Source organism: Mixophyes fleayi, chromosome 3, assembly GCF_038048845.1.
Source record: "Mixophyes fleayi isolate aMixFle1 chromosome 3, aMixFle1.hap1, whole genome shotgun sequence".
Classification (NCBI taxonomy): Eukaryota; Metazoa; Chordata; class Amphibia; order Anura; family Limnodynastidae; genus Mixophyes; species Mixophyes fleayi.
In genome coordinates this window covers 339,256,741-339,279,213 of record NC_134404.1, presented here as the reverse complement: position 1 = coordinate 339,279,213, position 22,473 = coordinate 339,256,741, and the positions used below count along the sequence as shown (strand labels likewise).

Below are 22,473 nucleotides of genomic sequence, written 5' to 3'. Positions count from 1 at the left end.
CCTTCCCCGGATCGCTGTAGTCTCCTTACTGAGGAGATCTCGTGAGAGTGAGACTCACGAGATCTCCTCAGCAAGGAGCGTACAGCGCACCAGGGAAGGACCGCAATGCCAGGAGAAGGAGGTAAGTGCCTTGAGGGATGGGGGGTGGCTCGGCTCACAGGGGGGCAGCTCGGATCATGTGGGGGTTAATGGAGGCGCCCTTAGCCCAGGGGCCTCCATTCCCTTAATCCGGCCCTGGTCAGGTGTAAGTGCCGAGTGACAGTGATGACGGCCGTGTATGCAGCTAGAACATGTGTTTGCAATCAGAAGCAACTGTGAAAATGTAGGCGACATTAATTAATCAATTTATTCTATGCATTCTTTTATAACTTTATATTCCACATATGTATTGGATGTATCCTACAGTGTACGGTCAAATTATATATATTTACAAGTTAACCCGTGCATGATACTCATGCATTCTAGTCAAATCAAGATACTTAAGGTCTTAAAAAGGTTCTTGTCATGCATTTGGGCCATAGCCCAGGCCTCCTCAGGGGAAGAGCGTTACTTCCCAACGCAAGCGCCCTTTTTAATGTGTGTTCATGAGGTAAAATTACCTCACGAAAATGAGTTTGACCCCTCAACTCGTAAATTTAGCCTTTACTACCCCTCCCACTGGGGGAAGGGGGGATGATGGAAGTTAACTGACTTGACTATTCTAATTTTTTTGTCAAATAATGTCAGTATACCAAATTTCAGGTCAATTGGATGAGCCCTTTCTGAGAAAATAGTTTTTTCCACACACACACACACACACACACACACACACACACACACACACACACACACACACACTAATGCATGCCTCTACACATGTGTGTTCATGAGGTAAAATTACCTCACGAAAATGAGTTTGAGTTCTACCAAATTTCAGCCCTTTTTGATTTTTTTTCCCCACACACACTAAGAATTTAGTAGGTCAGTGTATAACTCCGCCCAGCAGGTGGCGCTGCAACTTGTTTTTTTTTTCCACACACACACAGACAGACAGACGCCACTAAGCATTTATATATTAGATAGATAGTAAAAAAAATTAACAAATGAACCAGAGATAACATAAAAGTGGCAAATGAAAACCTGTGACTGTACATAATAAAACAGTAATTTTCCTAACAGATGATTTTGACAATAGAACTTGAACAATGAACAATGTTATATTATTTATTACAGTGTTTACAATTTGTTGTAGTTTTACGCTACTTTTAACTCATCCCAACATTCTGCTATTGGGAAGTTGCAACAATGTTTCCAATTCAATTTGAAATTATCTGGCAGCGATAAATCCACAGCTCTGCCCTCTATTACTGTACAAGTAGGAGCATTGCTAACGGCACCGGTTTAATATCCATTCTAAGGGGAAGCAGAACTCTGCCTGTTGTCAAGTACATGTCAGATGTATATTAATTGCCTTGAACTGGGTGAATGGAGGCTGAGAAAAGGCCGACACTTCTGCAACATGTAATGATTAAATGTAATATGTCACTGCTGGTACAGTCATGTGGTATATGCCACCACAGCAATGTCATCTTCTAAAGAGTAAAGAATAAAGAATACACCCAGAGATCTTTAGTTACAATCAGATATGGACTAGACCAGCATATAATTGTCACATATACAAATCGGAATGAAAGTCTTTCTTACAGTTTTGTAATTCTGGGGTGACACTGATCTTTTGTTGTCTATGTTATTTCTCACTTTGCTGATGTTACAATTGAAGCAACAATCGTGGTGTATGGTGTTACAACCCCTTAATCTAATCCGTACCTGAACTGCACTTTTTAGCCATGTTGTTATCAGGAAGTATCAGTGATGTAATTATAACATCTCCTTGGAAAAGTACTTCAGGGGTTAAATTCCCCCTCCACAGGGAACACTCAGGAGTTGAGTGAATGAAGCTATCATTGCTATTTCTGTTTGCTCCCTATTGTCCACTAGTGGGCTCTAGAGACAGCCAGGAGCCGAACCAGCAGGGGTCACCTGAGGGAAGTCACCTGGGGAGGGGGCTGGATAGTGTAAGCAGCCCACCAATCCAGACCTTTTACAACTCCCCTGGGCAGGCAGTTCCCAAGGTGGGATTAGGAGGTGATAAAAGAGGCTACCCTGGGAGCTGGACGTGTGTGACTGACTTTTGGCCAAGAGGTGATGCTCTGCCAGAGATGCACTGTGGAACATATCCCACTGGATTTTTTGGAACTGATTTCCTCACTTGTTGGACCTGCTATCATTACGGGGCCGTGCTGTATTTAATCCTGTTCTGCACAATAAATCATCCTTCTATTTTTCCTCTAATACCGTGTCTGAGTGATTTGGGAACCACGTATCTTCACATTACCGATAAAACTTCAGCCCACATGTGCGACCCCACAATATTCCCTGGAAAGGTGAACTGTAGTATTAGACAGTAATACTAGGTGACCCTGCTGCTTTACAAGTGATGAGCTCTGGCTGAGCAATGCACTGTGAATGCAGCACTATCTGAGCCGGTATTATAGAGCATTGATCCCTATGGTGCACATGAATACACAGAGTGAATTCTAGGACAATGGATGTAGTAAGTCCTATATTTGGGGAGTGATGCGATACAATAATACTCTGGCTGTTCTTGGAGGAAGACACAATAAGGTAATTTCCCGATTCTCACTATGGGTCAGTGGTTCCCAAACTTTTGCAGTTCGCGGCACCCTTAGAGTCTCCATAATTTTTTCAATGCACCCCTCCAAAATAATTACTGAGCAGTCCTGTTTTAGAAGTAGTTGGGTCAAAAATCGTAATAAGTATTTAGGTCAGGACAGAAGTACTTATTTAGTTGTATGCAAAAATGCCCCCTCTGCATCCAGACACACTGCCCCCTCTGCATCCAGACACGCTGTCCCCTCTGCCCTCTCACGCTGCCCCCTCTCAGGCTGTCCCCCTCCTCTGCCCTCTCTCACGCTGTCCTCCTCCTCTGCCCTCTGTCCCCCTACTCTGCCCTCTGTCTCCCTCCTCTGCCCGCTGCCACGCTGAATGTCGATATTCAGTGACAAGCTGCGTGAGAGAGGAGGATGCTGGGTCCTGGCGCCGCACGGATTGGTACGTTTTTGTGGTGTTTGTATTTTCTATTGCTGGCCCGTGGCACCCCTCTGACAGTGCCACGGCACCCCTGGGAGCCGCAGCGCACACTTTGGGAACCGCCGCTATAGGCGAATGTTTCGTATGTTTAGTTTTGTGGAAATGCTGCTGTGCCCAGCACAGAGATCGATGCTCCCCCACATATCGCCTTTGGGAACTTCCCTGGTGGAATCAGAAAGCAGCTGCTTGTGCGGGATTGTGGGTTTACATGAAGATGTGCATGGTGCCATGTCCTCGTATTAACGGAATGCCCCCCCCCCCTTCAGAGAACAGGTATGACGGTGGTACCACTGCGCAACTAGTTAGACTGAGAGAAAACTCCCATATTTATAGGTGATAGGACTTTTTGCCCTGTAATATACAGTATATGCCCTAGTGTCGTGATGGGATCTGTAACAGGTCAAAAAGCTAAGAGTGGAGGACTTTGATTTTCTGTAATATCACTGGAGCCGCCCCTAGATATGAATCAACCAATCCACACACTGCATTTGTACAAAGCAAGTTTACCTAGCTGTCAGTCACTCTCTGACTCCTCCCTCGTAACATGGCTGCCTGCGGCAGAGGAGTGGCAGAGCGGATTGTGGACATATTTACTAAGTATAAACGCTATCAGGCACCGTCTCCGCACTGCCTCTAGTGATGGAGACGGCTGCCGAACTCTCCCCGAGCACCATGTCCCGTTGCCTAGCAACGGGACGCTTCCGACTCTGCGCAGGGCCTCACTTTGCGTGTGCATGTGCAGTGAGGCTTCGTGTCCCATTGCTAGGCAACGGGACACCTCATCTGTCGGCGGTCAGCGTCTCTGACCACCGACTACCCGGGGGCCAATAGGATCATTTATGCTCTATTTATTGCTGCCTTCTTCCATCTCCAGCATCCTGTTGTCTCAGTGTTAGTTCCACTTGTGACCCAACTGTTCTCCTCTGACTTCACTTCGGATTCTGCTTTTGTACCTCGCTCCCTGTTCTGGTTCCTGACTCCTGGTTTGCCTTTTGACCATTCTTCGGATCTTCTCTTCTACTTTACTGCTGGCCTGTTTGACTACGTACCGTTCACTCCATTACTACGCTGGTGGCTGACCTGGACAACCGCGACCTGCACACGCTCTTGCAGCAAAGTCCAAACTCCCCTGCGGGGGTCCCTGGTGAACACTGGGGGTGCATTAGACTCCGCGACTCCTTGCTCAGCAGCGCAGATACCAGCTAGTAGCAAACCCAGCTCGTGAAAGCGTGACAAGTGCTCAGTGATTTCATGATTATTATATACATATACACATATTAATGTCACACAGTGACTATTCTTGCAAGTCAGGCCCAGATTATACCCAGAGTGACAGGTATGTAAGAGTGTCAGTCTGCTCTTGTTGCAGATAATTATTATTTGTACATGAATATTTAACATATGTAAATACTGCAATATTAAACTATTAGCTCAATTACAGCTAAATTATTGCCATGTATTTATATGTACAGATGTGGCTGGTGTGAGCTGGGATGGAGATCGGCACAGAAAAGATGGTATATGGGAGGGAATGAAAATATATGTCTGTGGCAGCTAACAGGTATCTGAGACTGGTCGTACAGAGGCCTCTGTGAGCACGATGACTGCAGAGAAACGTGTTGTGTTTATTTATACTGACATATTGTGGTATTAATAGTCAAAGGATGATGAATAGTCTTACAGCAGCCCCTTCAAGAGTCACTTTTATGGTTTATTTCTACTTTCTCCAAGTTGTACTTCACCTTGAATATGTACGTAGCTCCGCCCCCGCCGCCGCCTCCTCCGGCCCACTCGTTGACGCTCCCGTTAATTCTCATTTCTTCTTCAATCTCATTATTCTCTCCGATGCAGACCATTTTCAGGACGGGATCAGTCTGTGCAGGGACAAGAGAAATGTTATTATCTCCAGCAGATTATGTAGCGGAAGATAATTTCATAGTGGAAAAGGTGACAATCTCCCCCATAAAGCATCACATGGCAGAGCAGAAAACATCTATATCCCCTGTTTACTACTGTTCTGATTGTCTTCAGTGACTGTAGCAGAAAAAGGAAAATTATCTCTACCCCCCTTACAGTTTCCTCCCGGATTCCATCCAGAGGAGGAGAAATAGTTTATTTACTGTTGGGTTCAGTCTAGAGATGCTCACTGACCCCTGTGAACTGGTTTTGCTTTTGGATCTGGATTAGCTTCGTGTTTTGGTTTTGGATTTTTTAGAAAAAATCCTAAAATATGCTAAAATCCACATAATTTTGCTCTTTTTTTGTTCCTACATTATTATTAACCTCAATAACACTAATTTCAAGTTATTTTCAGTCAATTTTGACCACTTCACAGGTCACAATATTATTTTCATACACTTTTGGACAAATACTGCAGCGACCTGGCTGGATGGTAAGCGACAGAGCAATGACACAAACACACGGCAGTTCCTAGCACATCTAGGACACATTGGCTCACAGCAGCGGCAGAAAAGAAAACTGGGGGTCCGCCCTCCCTCCCACCCACCGTTATGTTGGATCTTAAAAAGGAATCCAAAAATCATGAGATCCGAGATCCGATGACGTCACAATGACGTTTTTGCTTAGTTTTCAAAACGAAAAAGCGCAAAGGTACAGATACTCGGATCTGCTAAGTTCGGGTATATTCGGTTCTAGGGAAACCGAGCCTGAGCATCTCTAGTCTTATTTCATGATCTAAGTATATCTGAACTTAACTGGCCTGATTCAAACCAGAACACGACTTGCAGCTTAACAAGAGCGCGGACCTTGATCGTAGATCCGACCATATTCAACCGGATCTCGAGATGCCTTTCGATTTGAATCTGGGTGTAAGTACACCCAGTTCCAAAAAAAAACTTATATCATAAAATAATAATAATATTTTTATTTTTACATTAAATTCATAAATCAAGATGTGTTTAATGCGTACTGTACATACAATGGGTTTTTACTTGCATACACATGTTCTGTGCTACTTAGTGGCACGCATACGTGTACTTTTCCAAACAAAGACTATGTCAGTCATCACTATCAGTCGGTACTTGTACCTGCCCTGTGGTAGTGCAGATAACACGGCTGTAACACGTGTACTTAAAAGAAACCCAGGACGTCAATCCGTTGCATCTTCGTTGGCGTGCCCTTGGCACACGTCGAGTGTACATGACCCACGTTCATCTGCCCCTTCCATTCCCCATTCTGCCCCCAAAGTCATAACTAGTTGTTCAGACATGAATTCCATTTATTGATATAAGGTTCGCGCCTGAGCATGCGCAGCGCTATTTATGGTAAGATGTACCGCTATCTGGCCGTGTGGTGTCAGGTTCTATATAACAGGAAAGATGTAAAACAACCATGAGACCTGCACAAGGTGTCGTACTATAGATCCACCAGTGGATCTGACGCCCAATGTTATCATTTAACTGAATGATAGGAAAATAAGAGTCGAAACGTAAATCTGATATGAACTCCACTCTTAAGGTCTGTATTAAGAATGGTCTCCAGACTGCCCTTTATACCTGCCCCCTTGACTCCTCTCTGTCCCACGCCATGTCTGCCCCCTTTAACTCCTCTCTGCCACACGCCATGTCTGCCCCCTTTGACTCCTCTCTGCCCCACGCCATGTCTGCCCCCTTGACTCCTCTCTGCCCCACGCCATGTCTGCCCCCTTGACTCCTCTCTGCCCCACGCCATGTCTGCCCACTTGGAGTCTTGTCCGTAGTAGTATATGTGGATTATCTTACTGTTCCGCAGAGGTAGACGATAGGATTGTGTTGTAAGAAATGTATTTATATCGAGCATCCAGCTGTCATCTTTTGTTTTATGTGCATGAGCTCCGCAGTAACTGGCGGATGCTGATCCTAAACTATCCAAGTGTTCAGCGTGATTATTCAAAACTACATACATCACAACCGTTGTCACCCCCCCATCCCCCTTGTCCATTATCCTGGTGTTCCACGTCTGGTTCCAGTCCTGTGTCCTCCTTTCTTGATGTTACGGAAGCACTAGAGCAGCCGGCTTAGTAGGAATCGGAGATGCGGTCTGAACTCTTGGGCGAACACAGGGGCCACACTGGAGCATCCTCCCTTACAAAGAAGGGAAAAGTGGCAAAGGGTCCCGGGCATGTGTAGCAGTTGTGCCAGCTGAGACGCCGCGGCCCGCGGGCACGGCTTCATTTAATTCCTCTATTGTTATGCCACTATTATAAGCCGACCATCAAGCAGGTAACAGAAATGTGTAATTTTGGTCTATTAGGCACTTTTCCAAATGTGCTACTTGAAGGAGAAAAATCTCTTCATAAATTTCTATATTCCTCAAGTACATAACTCAGTCTAGACCCACTTTCCTGTCTGGGCGATTACATTACGAACACCCATAAAGTGGATGCTGCTCTTGTAACTGGCAGCCCCTCGTCTATCGTGCCGCTAAGTTCTGCAAGAGGTAACTAATGGAGACCGCCGCGATCTCCCCCTTCTAAATCACTCCCTCTAATAGAGTCTCTGAGCCTGAATGTCTAGAAAGATTTAATGACTAATGAAGTGTCCTGAAATTCAAGAACACTGAAAGAATTAAATTACATTATAAAGCACCTTTCCATGGAGAGGATTATTGTACAGCTAGTGATTGCAATCCAATTAACTAGATAAAGTCCTACCCAACGTTTGCCTAATCCAATTACTGCAACAGTCAATACATGTGTTCCATCCTACATTCATAAATTAATATTTCTGTTTCATTAAGTCGGCACCACATTTACTTGATTAAAATATATATATATAATTTTCTCTTTCTCTAGCTGTTTAAATTGATTAAAAAAATGTATATCGTGAAGAAATACCGATATCGTTCAACTGTCGCATGTACATTTTATTTGTGATCTGGTAATATAAATTAAAAATGTGATTTATTTAAATTACTTTATTCGTGTCCTCTAATATCAGTTCCAAACAGACAAATCTCAGACCAGCATGAAGGTGGTTGAGTAAAGAGACCCAACTCAGAATGAGAAAATGCACCAAAATAAATAGTTCTATATGAAAACAATCTTCTGTCGTCACCAATGTATCAAATCCTTCCCTAGTTAGGGTGTCCTTACTGTGCCCAAGTCCCCCATTGACTGGTTCAAATGTATTGCCCCTCTGCATTCGCCACCATCTTCTTCTACAAACTTATACACTTTGGTGCACCTGTGAAAATTGGAGGATTTCAAATTGCGCAAGTGCGCTTCGCCTTTTATGTGTAAATGAGCTTCACAGAGGGAAGACATTTTTGTTTGTCCTGTAAAACTGTCTTCCTTCAATCTTGATCTAGTTGTTTTATCTTTTAAAAGGGACAAGTTATTGAATCATTAGTTGTTCTAAAACCAATGAAGGTCTTAGGCACAAGGCATCCTTAGAGTAGAAATAAGAGTAGGGACTACAACCTACTCATTTAGTTGTAGAGCTGCCTTAGAAGTTTACAGAATGCAGTTTATTAAACCCCCCTGAACGTCTTCCAATCCATGTGCGCTGATGTCAGCAATGTTAAAAATCAAAATTGAGGGAGGGAAAGTTTGTCCTCCTTATATTACTGGATAATAACATTTAACTTATCACAAATTCTGCTATCTGTAGAAAAAAATATTAACTAATACAGTATGCACTCTCCCTGTCAATAGTCCTACTTTTCTCAAAGCAGTCCCTATTTCTGGAAAGGGGAGTGACCTTACAGAGAGAGGATGTTTATCACATTAAATAGACGTGGGGGGTAAATGTATCAAGATGAGAGTTTTCCGGCGGGTTTGAAAAACCAATCAGATTTTAGCTATCATTTATTTAGTACAGTCTACAAAATGACAGCTAGAATCTGATTGGTTGCTATAGGCAACATCTCCACTTTTCAAACCCGCCGGAAAACTCTCAGCTTGATACATTTACCCCCTGGTTTTGATAGGTCAGGGTCTACTTGTGCATTGAATTTCCAATTGGTATTGTTGTCAATCTGTAACAATCATTTTCTTTTTTAAAAGGCCACTTAGTAAACAATGTGTGATTGTGGTATTATTAAGAGTACTGAATGCACAAAAACAAGATAAAACATGATGAAATATTGTTTCCTTCTCCGGTTATTCTACACTCTCTGAATCTAGAACACAGCTCCATGTTCACACTAATATTTCATTAAATGACCTTTTACGCTAATGATAACTTAATGAGTAAATATTGCAACTGGTTTAATGCCTAAGTCTGACAAAAGAATGGATGTTTTATATTTATCCAACCAGAGGATTGACAATAAAATAAAATTACATAACACTAACCCATAACATCACAAGGCGTAGATATAATGGAATTTCTTTCCAATTAGAAAGACAACTGAGGGAAATAAACATTTATGCTGAAAGAACATGTCTCTGTTACATTACTGTAGTATTGATGGGCATAGAGATGTGTGCCCTCGTGTTGATGGGGTCCTGAAAACTGATTTGGACCCCTGATCTCTGGTACTTGCAAGCTGCGGAGATCTTTTAAACACAATATATTTCAATCTTATCCCCCCCGCCACACGGTGTATGCCCTGACTGCAAGGCATTGTGGGTAATCGCTGCTAACAAAATTCTAATCATGGCAGATGGGTGAATAATTCAAACACTGCATTATGCTGGCTATTCACAATTCCATAAGAGTCAACACACTTCTCCCTGAAGGGTCTGTCTTCCATCTCGCAGCTATTCATTATACCAAGTGGAAGCTCTGATAATTACCCTACAGGGTGCCGCGTGATGGTTATTAGTGTACAACCCTGAAGATGCCGTATCCTGTGATTATTTCTAAGACCTGTGTTCTCATGATGAAATATTGGAAGTCATAATAATGGGACAAGCAGCAGCAGTATGATACTATCGTACGTCTGTTTCACGTGGAGATTGCTGTTGTAAGATCAGTGATGAGTCTCAGTAATACGGCGCTTCTGTGGGCTATGCAAAATGCCACTTCAAACTTGGGACTATGAGAAGAAAAAGTTACCACATAGCCAGGGTACTAGAGGGTTTATAGACATATGAAAATATATTGTTTGGCTATACAGAGATATTCTTGGGATAGTCCTTGGATATGGTGCAGTAATCTTTGTAAAGTGTGTGCTAAGTGCTGACGTTGAATAACGCTTTTCCAGAGGCAAACAGCTTTTATCTGTATCATTAAGATAGCAGGGGGCACTCAGCTATCTCTGCTTCAATATCTGGGCGGAGGTAAACAACCAGTGGGGTGGGATCTCCAGGTGGGGTCCCACAACAAGGGCAACGCTGACCCTTGGGGTCCCACAACAAGGGCACGCTGACCCTTGGGGTCCCACAACAAGGGCACATAGAGCCTTGTGGTCCCGCAGCAAGGGCACGCTGACCCTTGGGGTCCCGTCCCACAACAAGGGCACATAGAGCCTTGTGGTCCCACAACAAGGGCACGTTGACCCTTGGGGTCTCACAACAAGGGCACGCTGACCCTTGGGGTCCCACAACAATGGCACGCTGAACATTGGGGTCCCGCAGCAAGGGCATGCTGACCCTTGGGGTCCCACAACAAGGGCACGCTGAACCTTGGGGTCCCGCAGCAAGGGCACGCTGACCCTTGGGGTCCCACAACAAGGGCACATAGAGCCTTGTGGTCCCGCAGCAAGGGCACGCTGACCCTTGGGGTCCCGTCCCACAACAAGGGCACATAGAGCCTTGTGGTCCCACAACAAGGGCACGCTGACCCTTGGGGTCCCACAACAAGGGCACGCTGAAACTTGGGGTCCCGCAGCAAGGGCACGCTGACCCTTGGGGTCCCGCAACAAGGGCACTCTGACCTTTGGGGTCCCACAACAAGGACACATAGAGCCTTGTGGTCCTGCAGCAAGGGCACGCTGACCCTTGTGGTCTCACAGCAACATAGAGCCTTGGAAAACAAAGGGTTGAGCACCAGTGGAATAGTGGATTATGTGATTTCCGAGCCAGCCTCAATCTGTCATAATCTAATCAGACATTCATTACAGTAACCTTTAGGATAATGGTGCCAGTATCAACACTTACACGAGGGCAAGCATCCTCGCCTTGTTGGCCAACCAATATGTACAAGATGTCGTCCATTTGCAGTTCGAAAACCCCCACCAGGGCGGTGCCGTGAGCCCTTGTCGGGGTTTTTCCTCCCATCCCACCGGCTGCTCCATAACCAGATATCCTGAAAGGCATAAAAATAAAAATGTAACATCTTCAGCATCTCTACAGAGGTCACATTTTTTTTTTTTTTTTGTTCAATTTTTTTATTGAGGTATAAAATATCACATATACAATTAAATGCATTATGAATAAATACATATTTTCACAATTCTCATACAATTAAATAAGTCACCAACATCCCTTGTTTCCTCTTCCCCAATAACCCATCCTATCCAGGACCTAACTATTAGAAGGTGGAGATAAAATAATCGGAGGGTCTGCTGAAACCATTCTTAACCCGTACCACTCAGTATTGTGGAAACTATTCCAAAGTTGTGTTCGTATAGTATGAGGTAAGAGAGTTATAAAGCTCTCCCATGTGCCAAAGAATTGCTTTACTCTAACTTCCTTCTGCAAAGACGTTTCTATCCAGTCCATTCGGAATATGTGATAGAGCTTTTCTTTAAAAAGGGAAAACATGGGAGGCGAATCCTGGGCCCAGACCTGGAGTATGCTCTTCCTGGCCGCAGCAGAAACTGCTAATAGTAGTTTTTTGCATCCTTTACTAACTTTACAAGTATTTGGAAGTATTCCAAATATCGCCCATTCCGGAGACAGAGGTGCATAATTTACCAGGTGTGTGTTAGAGAATCTCCAAATCTGGGTCCAGAATCGTTTAATTGGGGGACACTCCCAAAAACAGTGTGTCAAATCCGCTCTTGGAGACCCACATTTCGGACAACAGTGTGATTCTGATAGACCTATCTGAAATCGACGAGATGGAGACAGATATGCCCTATGATAGATATTTAGGAACATTTCTGTGTAGGTCATGGCCGGTAATATTTTAATGGAATTGGTCAGTGCCTTTAAAAGAACCTCTGGTGTCAGGTGAGGAAATTGTTCCTGCCACAATGAAAGGCCAGTTTTAGAATGGTTATAGTCAAATTGGGTACGTAATAGGGAATAATGCTGTGAGATGGCTTGACGGGTCAGGGGAAGTCTCGAAAGCATAGCCTCCAAGGGATTATCCCAATCCTCCGGAGAGATTTTACTCAGTACTGTATTAATGTAATGTTGGCATTGAAATATTGCTAGATGATAAGGGGCTAGTTGTGGATAAGTAGAGCTTATTTGAGTATAGGTCATAGGTTTTCGCGTATTTGCATCAATTAATGATCTTATCTTAGTAATTCCTAATTTCGCCCAGTTAGTAAATGGGAAGGAAGCTGATCCGTCCTGAAAGTTAGGGTTGTTTAATAATGGGAGGTTCATTGAAATATAAGGGCTTAAATGGTATATGTGGCAAAGCCTATGCCAAAGGTTACGCACAGTATACAAGATTGGATTATTTATAGTTTGAATTGGAAGATCTTTTTCATGTAGATGAATAAAGGCTAATAAGCTAAGGTTAGGAATGAAATTCTGATCTAATGTAGTATTAGTATAAGTATCCGTGTTATGCAACCAGTCTTTAAGGTGTCGCAATTGGGCCGCTTGGTTATATTTGGTAGCATTTGGTAAGTTCAGCCCTCCTCTATTTTTTGACTGTTGTAATTTGATCAACCCAATACGCGGTTTTTTGGAATTCCAGATAAAACGTCTAAATTCTGTATCCAATTTCATTGCATCTGATCTAGTCAATAATAAGGGTAAAACTTGTAATGGATACAATAGTTTAGGAAATATGATCATTTTAATTATGTTTATTCTACCTCCATAAGAGAGGCAGAGATGTTTCCAACCTTTCAGCTCATGTTCCACTACATTTATCACCCTAGAGATATTAAGGTTATATAGAGAGTGAATATCTCTTGGTAGTTGGATGCCCAGGTATGGCATGGCCGACCTTGCCCATGTAATGGGAATATCCCTTGCCCATGTTGGGACTATGACACCCTTTCCCAGATACATAGCGGTAGATTTTTCAAAATTGACAGAGAACCCCGAGACAGAACCAAACTCCACTATTCGGTCCATTAGAGATCTAAGAGAGACTTCAGGATTAGATATGTAGATCATTACATCATCAGCAAAAGCTGTAATTTTGATTTCCTGATCTCCAATCCTTATTCCCTCCAACTGCGTCCAATTTTGCAGAGGTCACATTTTAACGTTTTTACAGCAGTTTCTGAAACATGGTTTTTATTTTTAAAAACACATACAATCGCTTTAGGTACATTTGACATTGATCTAATTATTTCCCTGTAGAATTGTTGCCAATGTTGTAAATCACCTGACCCCGTAGCGGAGCTTTATCTGGTTATGTTTAGTCTTTCTGAGAAACCAGTAGAATAATTGAAGCAAAGGCAGCTCTTAGTAAGTGACCAAATAATGTGTGTGGGGGGGGGGGGGGGGGGCGAAGCCTGTAAGAATGTGTTGGACTCTATTGTAGGTTCTAACCCATTGTGGAGGTGACAACCTTGTCTGAACTATACAATTAGTACACATTTATTTGAATCACAGCAGGAGAAACATGACGCTAATTTTAATATTAGAACTTTAAGTTGTTGGCCCAAAAAGGTCATTTATTGAGTGACTGAACTTTACATATTTTGATAGCCTTTACACTCTATGTAGTTGAATGAAATTAGATTGATAAAGGACATTGCATGTAAGCTATTAAGAAAGTCATACGTAGAACAGGTGTTAGAGATCAATAAAAGATTATTATGTGTCAACGATCTATTGTATACATATACCAAACAACCTCATAAATCCAAGTCTTCACCCTTCCTACCCTGCCCAAGTAATTCCTAAACTTGTATCTGACTCCTTAGGGATTTACCTCTCAGAGTTGGGGTTACCAGCAGATTGTAGCCGAGCAGTTGCTATAGTCAATAACGGAACTCGAGGATCCCAACAATTACTGATTACTACGTGATTACTAAGATACCACCTAGAGGACCAATAGGGTTACAGATTGGGGATGGATTGATAACATTGAATATTAGCTATGTGTTATTAATTAAAAAATAAATAAACAGGTGAATAACATCGATACAAAAAATACTTTACAAATCTGGTTGAGACATCTCTGTTTCACAGACAACATACTAGGGGGGGTCAATAAGAAATGTAAATGAAAGTTCAAATATAACAAAATAAATGAAGCTATTATTCCATTACCCTGCGGAGATAGGTGTTAAATTGTACTTAAAGCCACAAGATATTAACTGGAGAAGGATATAAATGCCCAGAAGGGTTTTATTATGGAAGTGTAATTACACAGCTGAAGAGACACTTGTTAATGATAATTACAGAGAGTGGCTGTTCTCCTGTAATTAAAGTGTGAAGTGTCCTCCTGCATTTACACCATGCCGGGAAAATCAGCCAGAAGTAGACAAGTTCACCTAATTTGTTCCTGGGTTCCAAAGGATCAAGGCTGCCAGGGGTTAAACAGTTACAAAAGAGCGCAAGGGGGATTTGCTGAGCTGTAAGGAAATGTAATATATTTAGAAATAATTACATTATTAATATAATAATAGACCTTAACAACATTGGCCCTTTATACATCTCAAACTTCAACTAAAAACACTGTCTTTGACGCCGTCTTGCAGACATTGGAGGAGAGTCAATTAGCCACGAGGTCCAGGAGGAATTTTTCATAATGTGTTTCTGCACATATTTACCACAATTACAGTGCAAACAAATATTGGGAGAAGATTATTACAACATTCCACGTAGACCACATCTTGCGGACACAACATTGTGTCAGGTTCCTATAATCATCTATATATTAATAGCATAAGTACGACTTTTATGAGTCACTTATTTCTATGATGTCGTTGTCTGAGCAGGGCACATCCTATACTAAATAAAAGTTCCTGGATTTGCATAAATATATGCCGTTGTAATCAGTTGAAGCATTTCAAGTTATTTTGCAAAACATCCGCCCGCCATTTTCAAAAATGCATTACCATTTTCCTCTGAAAAATGTGATAGTTGGCAATACACCTGTGCACCCGTTGGTTGCTCTGGAAATGGCGACAGTTAGTGAACTCTCCCTGTGCACCTGCTGGGTGACCTGGAACATGTGACCTGCTGGGTGGTCTGGAAACTGTGCCAGCTATTTGCAGTTATATACTGTATATCAGCATATCTTGCAGAGACCTCAATCATGGACTGCTGTGTTATTTCATTATTCACTTATCCTCACTTTGCTTACAACAAACTTGCCAAGAGGCCGCCCTTGAGGACGCCAACGTGGTGGAACCCTTACAGGTCACCCAGAGCAAAGATCTTACAGTCAAGAATATTATCGTCACAATCATTGTATAATAAAAACAAATGATATGCCGCTTTCATTGGACATGACGTATTCGCCCCAATACTACTCTTTGGGTCCTATGAACGTGTAATGTGTTATCTGTGGTGCCTCTGGTAGAGGAGATTAACAACCATTTTTAGACTGCTGTCACAATGGAAAAGTTTCATTGCCCGATGTGGTTGTTCCACCTTATTTAGCAGAACTGTTTATGAAAATCTGTTAATGAAGTAATTTAGTCATTAAATTTCAGTTTACTTTAAGGTGTTTACCTCTGAGTTTCCCTAGTAATCTTTAATAATAAAATATTCTGCCCTGAAAAGAGTTTCTTTGTGTCCAGCATTATACCTCTACAGCGATATACAGATATAATCATCTTATAGCCGGCACTGGCAAACTGTGTTCTCCAGCTATCAGCTGGGCATGCTGGCACATGTAGTTCAGCAGCAGTGGAGATTGAGATTTTTTTAAAAAACATTCTTCAGTAATTACAAGGCCAATCAAGGTTAGGACAGAGCAGGAATTTGCCCTGGAATCCAGCTCCAGAATTTGATCTGGTTACATTGTAAGTTCAGTATTGTTATATGTTGTTTTTAGTTTATTTTTAGCTGATATAAATGTTCGGGGCGTAGTGTGTCTCCTATCTTGGGTCCTGTTGTTGTTTTAAACCTGGCCCAGTGTCAAAGAGACATTCAAAACCTCCTCCTGGATGTCACCTTTTCCCCAATAGTTCTAGACTGTCAGCTCTTAGGAGCAAATCAATCTATTCAATGTTCTCCGCTATGTGTCTCTAGTATAACAACAGTATCAGGCTGGGATTTGTAGTAAGGGTAGACAGGTACAGGCTGGAAAATCATCACAAATTAGGTCACACACCCAATGCCAGATATGGTTCTGACCTGTATGTGCCCTAGCCCCTTTCAGCAAGACCACACCTTTATAACCACTAGAAGTCCGGACTGTCCTTTGAAATTGGGATAGTTGGCAGTTTAGCTTAGGACAGCAGAAGTTTAAGGTATATATATATATATATATATATATATATATATATCTATCTATCTATAATATAAATGTCTAGTGGCGTGTGTTAGTCTGTCTGTGTGTGGAAAAAATAAAACCAAGCTGCAGCGCCACCTGCTGGGCGGAGTTATACACTGACCTACTAAATTCTTAGTGTGTGTGGAAAAAAAAATTCAGAAAGGGCTGAAATTTGGTATACTAAGATGTTTTTAATTTGTTAATTTAATTTGTTAATTGTTAAAAGTGTTTATAAAGATTTTAAAAAAATATATATTTCTTGAAGGTGACAGTTGGGAGTGGTTGGTGGTTGCCGGGGGTGACGGTGGGGAGTGGTTGGTGGTTGAGGCCTGAGCTATGGCCCAAATGCATGACAAGAACCTTTTTAACACCTTAAGTAGCTTGATTTGACTAGAATGCATGAGTATCATGTATCATGCACGGGTTAACTTGTATATATATATATATATATATATATATATATATATATATATATATTCTTCTTTTGGTGGGCAAATTATTTAGGCTTACTTATATGTTACATTATGACTATATGAGCACTCACTTCCCTTCCCCACCCTCTGCTCCTCCTTTCTTCCTGTGTCTTCCCTTCTCCTTCTATTTTCATTTATGATTAAGCAATTGTTCCATATTATTAAAATGTGAATGTTCTATTATGTCTATTAAAGGGCTACTAAATATTATTGATTATTATTAATGAAATCTAAAAATGATTTATGCTTTTTTATATATGCCTTTAATATATTGGATAGCTATTTGTCTAATCTTTTGTCTTGTATTCAGACATTCTTTTGCATATTAAAAATAAAGAATTTATATGTTATCCAATTGGGACTCAATGCCGCTGTTAAATCAACATTAAGCACTTTATGCAATCATGCAAAATAAAATAGGGATCTTAACGCACTTTGATAAATAGACCCTAAGCTATAAAACTAAATAACAACAAAATAATAACATTATTTTATAAGACAAGTGTTTAGGTGAAAAGGTATATTTGCATTATATTTTCCCCCAAGGTACTTAAATACCCCAATAACGTAGAAAACAACATAATAGGTGTAACAAACATATTATTGCCCTCATAGTAAACTCTGTACTCTCTTACACATTGATAATAATTACTCTCACCTATATCTGTTGGTTTCGGGCACCCTCCAGATCTGTATTCCTTTCTGGGCTCCTGTCCCGACAATCACACTGAAGTTTTCATAGGCTTCATCACAGAGCTTCTGGCTTGGCCCTTGAGGGCCACTCGCACCACATGTAGTGAAGAACCAATTACCTGCAAGAGAAAGGGCAGCCTGTGAGCCCTTCCATGTCTATCCAGGGCCATTCACAAGGGAGAGAGGGCAAGTGTACACTGCATTCAATATTGTAGAATTTAGAGGAAGGATGTTTCTCTATAAGAATGTGCATTAAATCTAGAAAATGTCTTTTAAGCCGTTGCTGTGATATCAACTGTGGGACCTTGATTCACTCAGATAAAAGTGGTGACCTAGGAGAATCCTAGACAAATATTATGATTAAATGTACAAAACTGTGTTTTGAGTTCTAAATATTCTCATAAAAAAATATAATCAATCACAGCATAAAGTTTATGATGTGCTGCTCATATTTGTAATATGTATATACACCAGTTAATTAGTTTTTATCGTTTGATGAAATATGTCCAAACGATTTGTGCAAATGCAAAAATTATTTAAAAAAGTGATTGTATTTTTTACACTTCATATACATTTTTTGGGGCAACGGAAAGGGGCGGGGCCTCAATAGAAGCGGGCGTGGTTTTGGCAGATTGGGTGTGTTCTATTTTGTCCACTTTTCCAGTCAGTTATGTTGGCTTTTATAACATTTAGTTACTTGCCATCCATTATAACCTCCCCTCCAAGAGACCCAGGAGCGGATGTCACAGGTGGAATCATCATCATTTATTTATATAGCGCCACTAATTCCGCAGCGCTGTACAGAGAACTCCCTCACATCAGTCCCTGCCCCATTGGGGCTTACAGTTTAAATTCCCTAACACACACACAGACTAGGGTCAATTTTGTTAGCAGCCAATAAACCTACTAGTATGTTTTTGGAGTGTGGGAGGAAACCGGAGCACCCGGAGGAAACCCACGCAAACACATGGAGAACAAGAACATACCAACTCCTCACAGATAACGCCATGGTCGGGAAACAAACTCATGACCCCACTGCTGTAAGGCAGAAGTGCTAACCACTGAGCCACCGTGCTGCCCACGTAGTGAGTGATGTCATCGCGTTACCGTGGCCTCACCCCATGCTATGTAACACTGAGATTCACGGCACACATGGTTAGGGCCTAATGACGTGAATTGCGTCATTAAGCCCCACCACACTTGGGATCCTGGAGGGTGCGTGCTCTTCTGGGAGTCTGGGAGGACTCCCCCCGAAATTCGGGAGACTCCCAATAATACTAGGATAGTAGGCAAGCAGGTTTTGTTTAATGCTAGTAATATCAAGTAAACAGGTCTGGGGATGGCACCAGTGACGGAGCTAGCATCGATGTAGGTGGCCATGGGGTTCAGAGGGGGGCAAGTAGCCTCTGCGCAGCCTGCAAAGGCCGGTGTCCCGCCACTGCCTTTGCTATCATTCTCAGTGAGACCTTCTCACATGCTCAGAAGAAAAACATGGGGGAGCCACAGGAGGTCTGACCCCATATTAGGGTCTTCCCCAAATTTTGCTCTGTGGCCCCTTCAGCGTGTGGCCCCTGAATGGAATCTATTAATTCCAATGACCCCATATGCACTTTCCCTCATGTCCGAGTCTTTGGATGGTGATGTTGTCTCACCAGACCAAGGATTCAGCTATAGGATAATGATCTACTGTATGGGTGCTACTTTCTTATAATGTGATGCGGCACTGTCCTCAGAGGTAATGTGAGTCCCCCTAGTGGGTCCAAATGCCACAAGTGAGGCCCCTTAGATATATCAGACTTTGTGCACTATTCTTGTGTTGGAGAATATCAGTATAATTAGTGTAACCTCCAATTACCCTATATACCCTCTTGCCCCCACTCTGCCGAGTCATAACTCCTCTGTCAGTCATGTGATTGACTTGAATGACAGATACTTGGTTTGTGAGCTTACAACCTAAGCTTGTAACCTGCATAAGCAGCATAAAGTGTAACAGTAACGTGATACAATAACAGACTCTATTCCTCCACTTTCCACAGTGTGATAAGACAATTGTACAATTAGACAATTGAACAGATTCCCAAGCAGAAGATTTTACACAGTGTTAATGACCAAATAATTCACAGGTCTTCCCAAACCTCCTCTATTTTGGCCTCGGTAGTAACGCTAATGGAAAAGGCTCGTTACAAAGTCCAGACATAAATACCTGACCATTCTTTCCAAAATGTGTGGCCCCCGCTGATCAATCTCCGTGAAGGGGAAGACAGAGAGTGAAATAAAATATTGTTTAGTTGCCCCGTTAGAATCTGTCAGAGTCCCAGCTACGCAGAAACCATTATAATGAACGATAGGAATGGAGAACACGACTTCTGAGCTGCCCGAGAACAGGTCCACTAATAGTCTGTGTTATATGATATAAAGGATGCATTAGCTGGAATTATATAGACGTCATGACCCGGTCGTGTGATTTAACTGTAATTGTCTCTGTGATTGTAAGTACAATAACATTATATTTTATCCTGAGTGATCGGACTCAGTCTTAGTTGTTCTCAGAGAGGGACTAACGGATGGTACTAATTATATGCTTCTGTGTATACAGTAAATTGTACTAATTAGAGACGTCTTCTACTAAAACCAAGTAATTTATGAGGGCTGAGGAGCACACACTCTGCTCCATAATATCGTGTCCCGTTATAATGTGTGATGTAAGCATCCACGATGTATATATATATATCCACATTCTATGACGCGGTTTGAAACCTTTGCATGATAAAGTCCAGAATGTATTATGATTGTACTTTACTGCCGCAATACCTGTTCTGTTATCGCCATTTCAGGATGTAGATAACAAATAAAAATCATTTAAAAAATGCTTTATACTTTTTATTATTATAATTATTTAATAATTGGTTTTGTTAACGTTTACAGGTTTTAAAATATTTTTGTAAATACTTTAATCCTGCATTAATGTTAGTTTTTGGACTTCTGATGGTGGTAACAATACTCCTGGGTACTTTCTAGCGTATAAAAAGTATAAAGTGAGCACCATTCACCAGCTCACACTTTCTTCTTAAGTCATTAATGACGTAAAGGTTGGTGAGTTACTAAGTAGCACAGAGATTTATCACAGGAACACCATATGCAGATTACTGAGACCAAGAACAAGCAGATTATTTCCACTGTGCGTTTGGCACCAATTTGTCGCCATTATGTTCCATCCTGTTGTCCAGTTTTGAAATAAACTTACGCCAATATCCATATAGGGTAAGTACATTGTAGTCAAAACAGGCTATACGGAAGTAGTGTTTAATGCTTAAGAATCAGTAATAAGACATATTAGAGGATAATATCCAATACTAAATCTATTTTAAGATCCCAGCAGTCAGACAGATATATGGTACACGGAGCTCTCTGTGCCCGTTATTTGTCTTACAATAAAGCTTTCTGCACACAGAATATACCCTGCTCGTGTATTCACTGTCATTAATTCCTGAAACATTTGATAAATCCATTTATCTTACTAGTACACATTATACTACAAAGCAGCTTTTATTTTTGGTTGTATAGCTCTTTAATAGGTTATGAACCTTGTGATAAGCAAGTAGTCATGTTTACCTGTAGAATAATCAAGGCACCGCCATGGGGGCTGACGTAACATTAAAGCGTGAACCAAACAAAACTCCTTTCATAAGAGTTTGAAAACAAAAATAGGCTTAAGTTTAAAAGTTTATCTCACATTCTGCACTTACATCACATGCTGTGTAATATTATGGCAATCTGTGGGAAACTGACTGTACAACAAAACATATGACAAACATAATTTGTAAAGGTTAATTCAATATTTCAAAGTCTAAAGAGCCATTGTCTTGATCTCTTTCCCATAATTCCCTTCTTTCATCCCAAAGCCCCAAACCCTGAATTGTAACCAAATTAACATAGAATATTAATTCCCTGTGTCCCTCTTCATATTTGCATCCTGCCCCTCTCGCACAGCCCTAGTTATGCCTGTATAAATCCTACTGCTTGAGACCGCTGTAGCAGTCTCACCATAGACAAGCGTCAGGAAGGACAATGTACAGGCCTCTAACAGAATAAAATGACAGAACAGTTTGCTATCAAATGCAAAGAAAATATAATACAGGGCCAATTTCAGACTGTGTTGTGGTACAGGAACAAGGTGACTGTGAATGCAGCAGACTGCACTTTTTATTGTCACTGTAGGTTTAGCGGCTCTTTAACACACAACAGTCTGACAGTATGTCGCCCCCTGCTGGTTATACCTGGTTTGGAGGTCTGGAGAGACGGGATACTCTCATCCTCTTCTAGGTGTTGCGGTTCTGTCTCGTTCTTCCGCTGGCTGCTGCTGCTGCTCTCCATCAGAAGATTGCTTGAGAGATACGATGCTGTTTGCGCAGTCATTTCACCGTTACCTTGAATGTTAAAAAAACCCAAAGCCCGGTAGCTTAACAGAAGCACATTCAGGACATCGAAAGAACACAATATGATCCCTTCTTACAAAATAAATTCACCAAGCATGTGAATTAAAAAAATAAATACAAATAAAATAGACATTAATGGAAACAGTGTAAAATGCTATCAATCTTCACAATGCTCAAGTGTGATAGTTTTACAGAAATGATCAATAAAACATCCACAAGTGAATTGAATTAAAACGAATTTAGTCT

At 41.6% G+C, this 22,473-nt stretch overlaps 1 protein-coding gene across 1 annotated transcript in view; it reads right to left on the bottom strand.

The window, feature by feature from the left end:
- Positions 1-22,473, bottom strand: part of ALK (ALK receptor tyrosine kinase) — a 588,292-nt gene that overhangs the window by 49,528 nt on the left and 516,291 nt on the right. Inside the window, exons 11-14 of the mRNA XM_075204381.1 lie at positions 22,069-22,218; positions 17,757-17,910; positions 11,195-11,342; positions 4,893-5,024 (exon numbers count right to left, since the gene is read on the bottom strand). Coding sequence (XP_075060482.1) covers positions 4,893-5,024; positions 11,195-11,342; positions 17,757-17,910; positions 22,069-22,218 — 584 coding nt within the window. The remainder of the gene's footprint in view (positions 1-4,892; positions 5,025-11,194; positions 11,343-17,756; positions 17,911-22,068; positions 22,219-22,473) is intronic.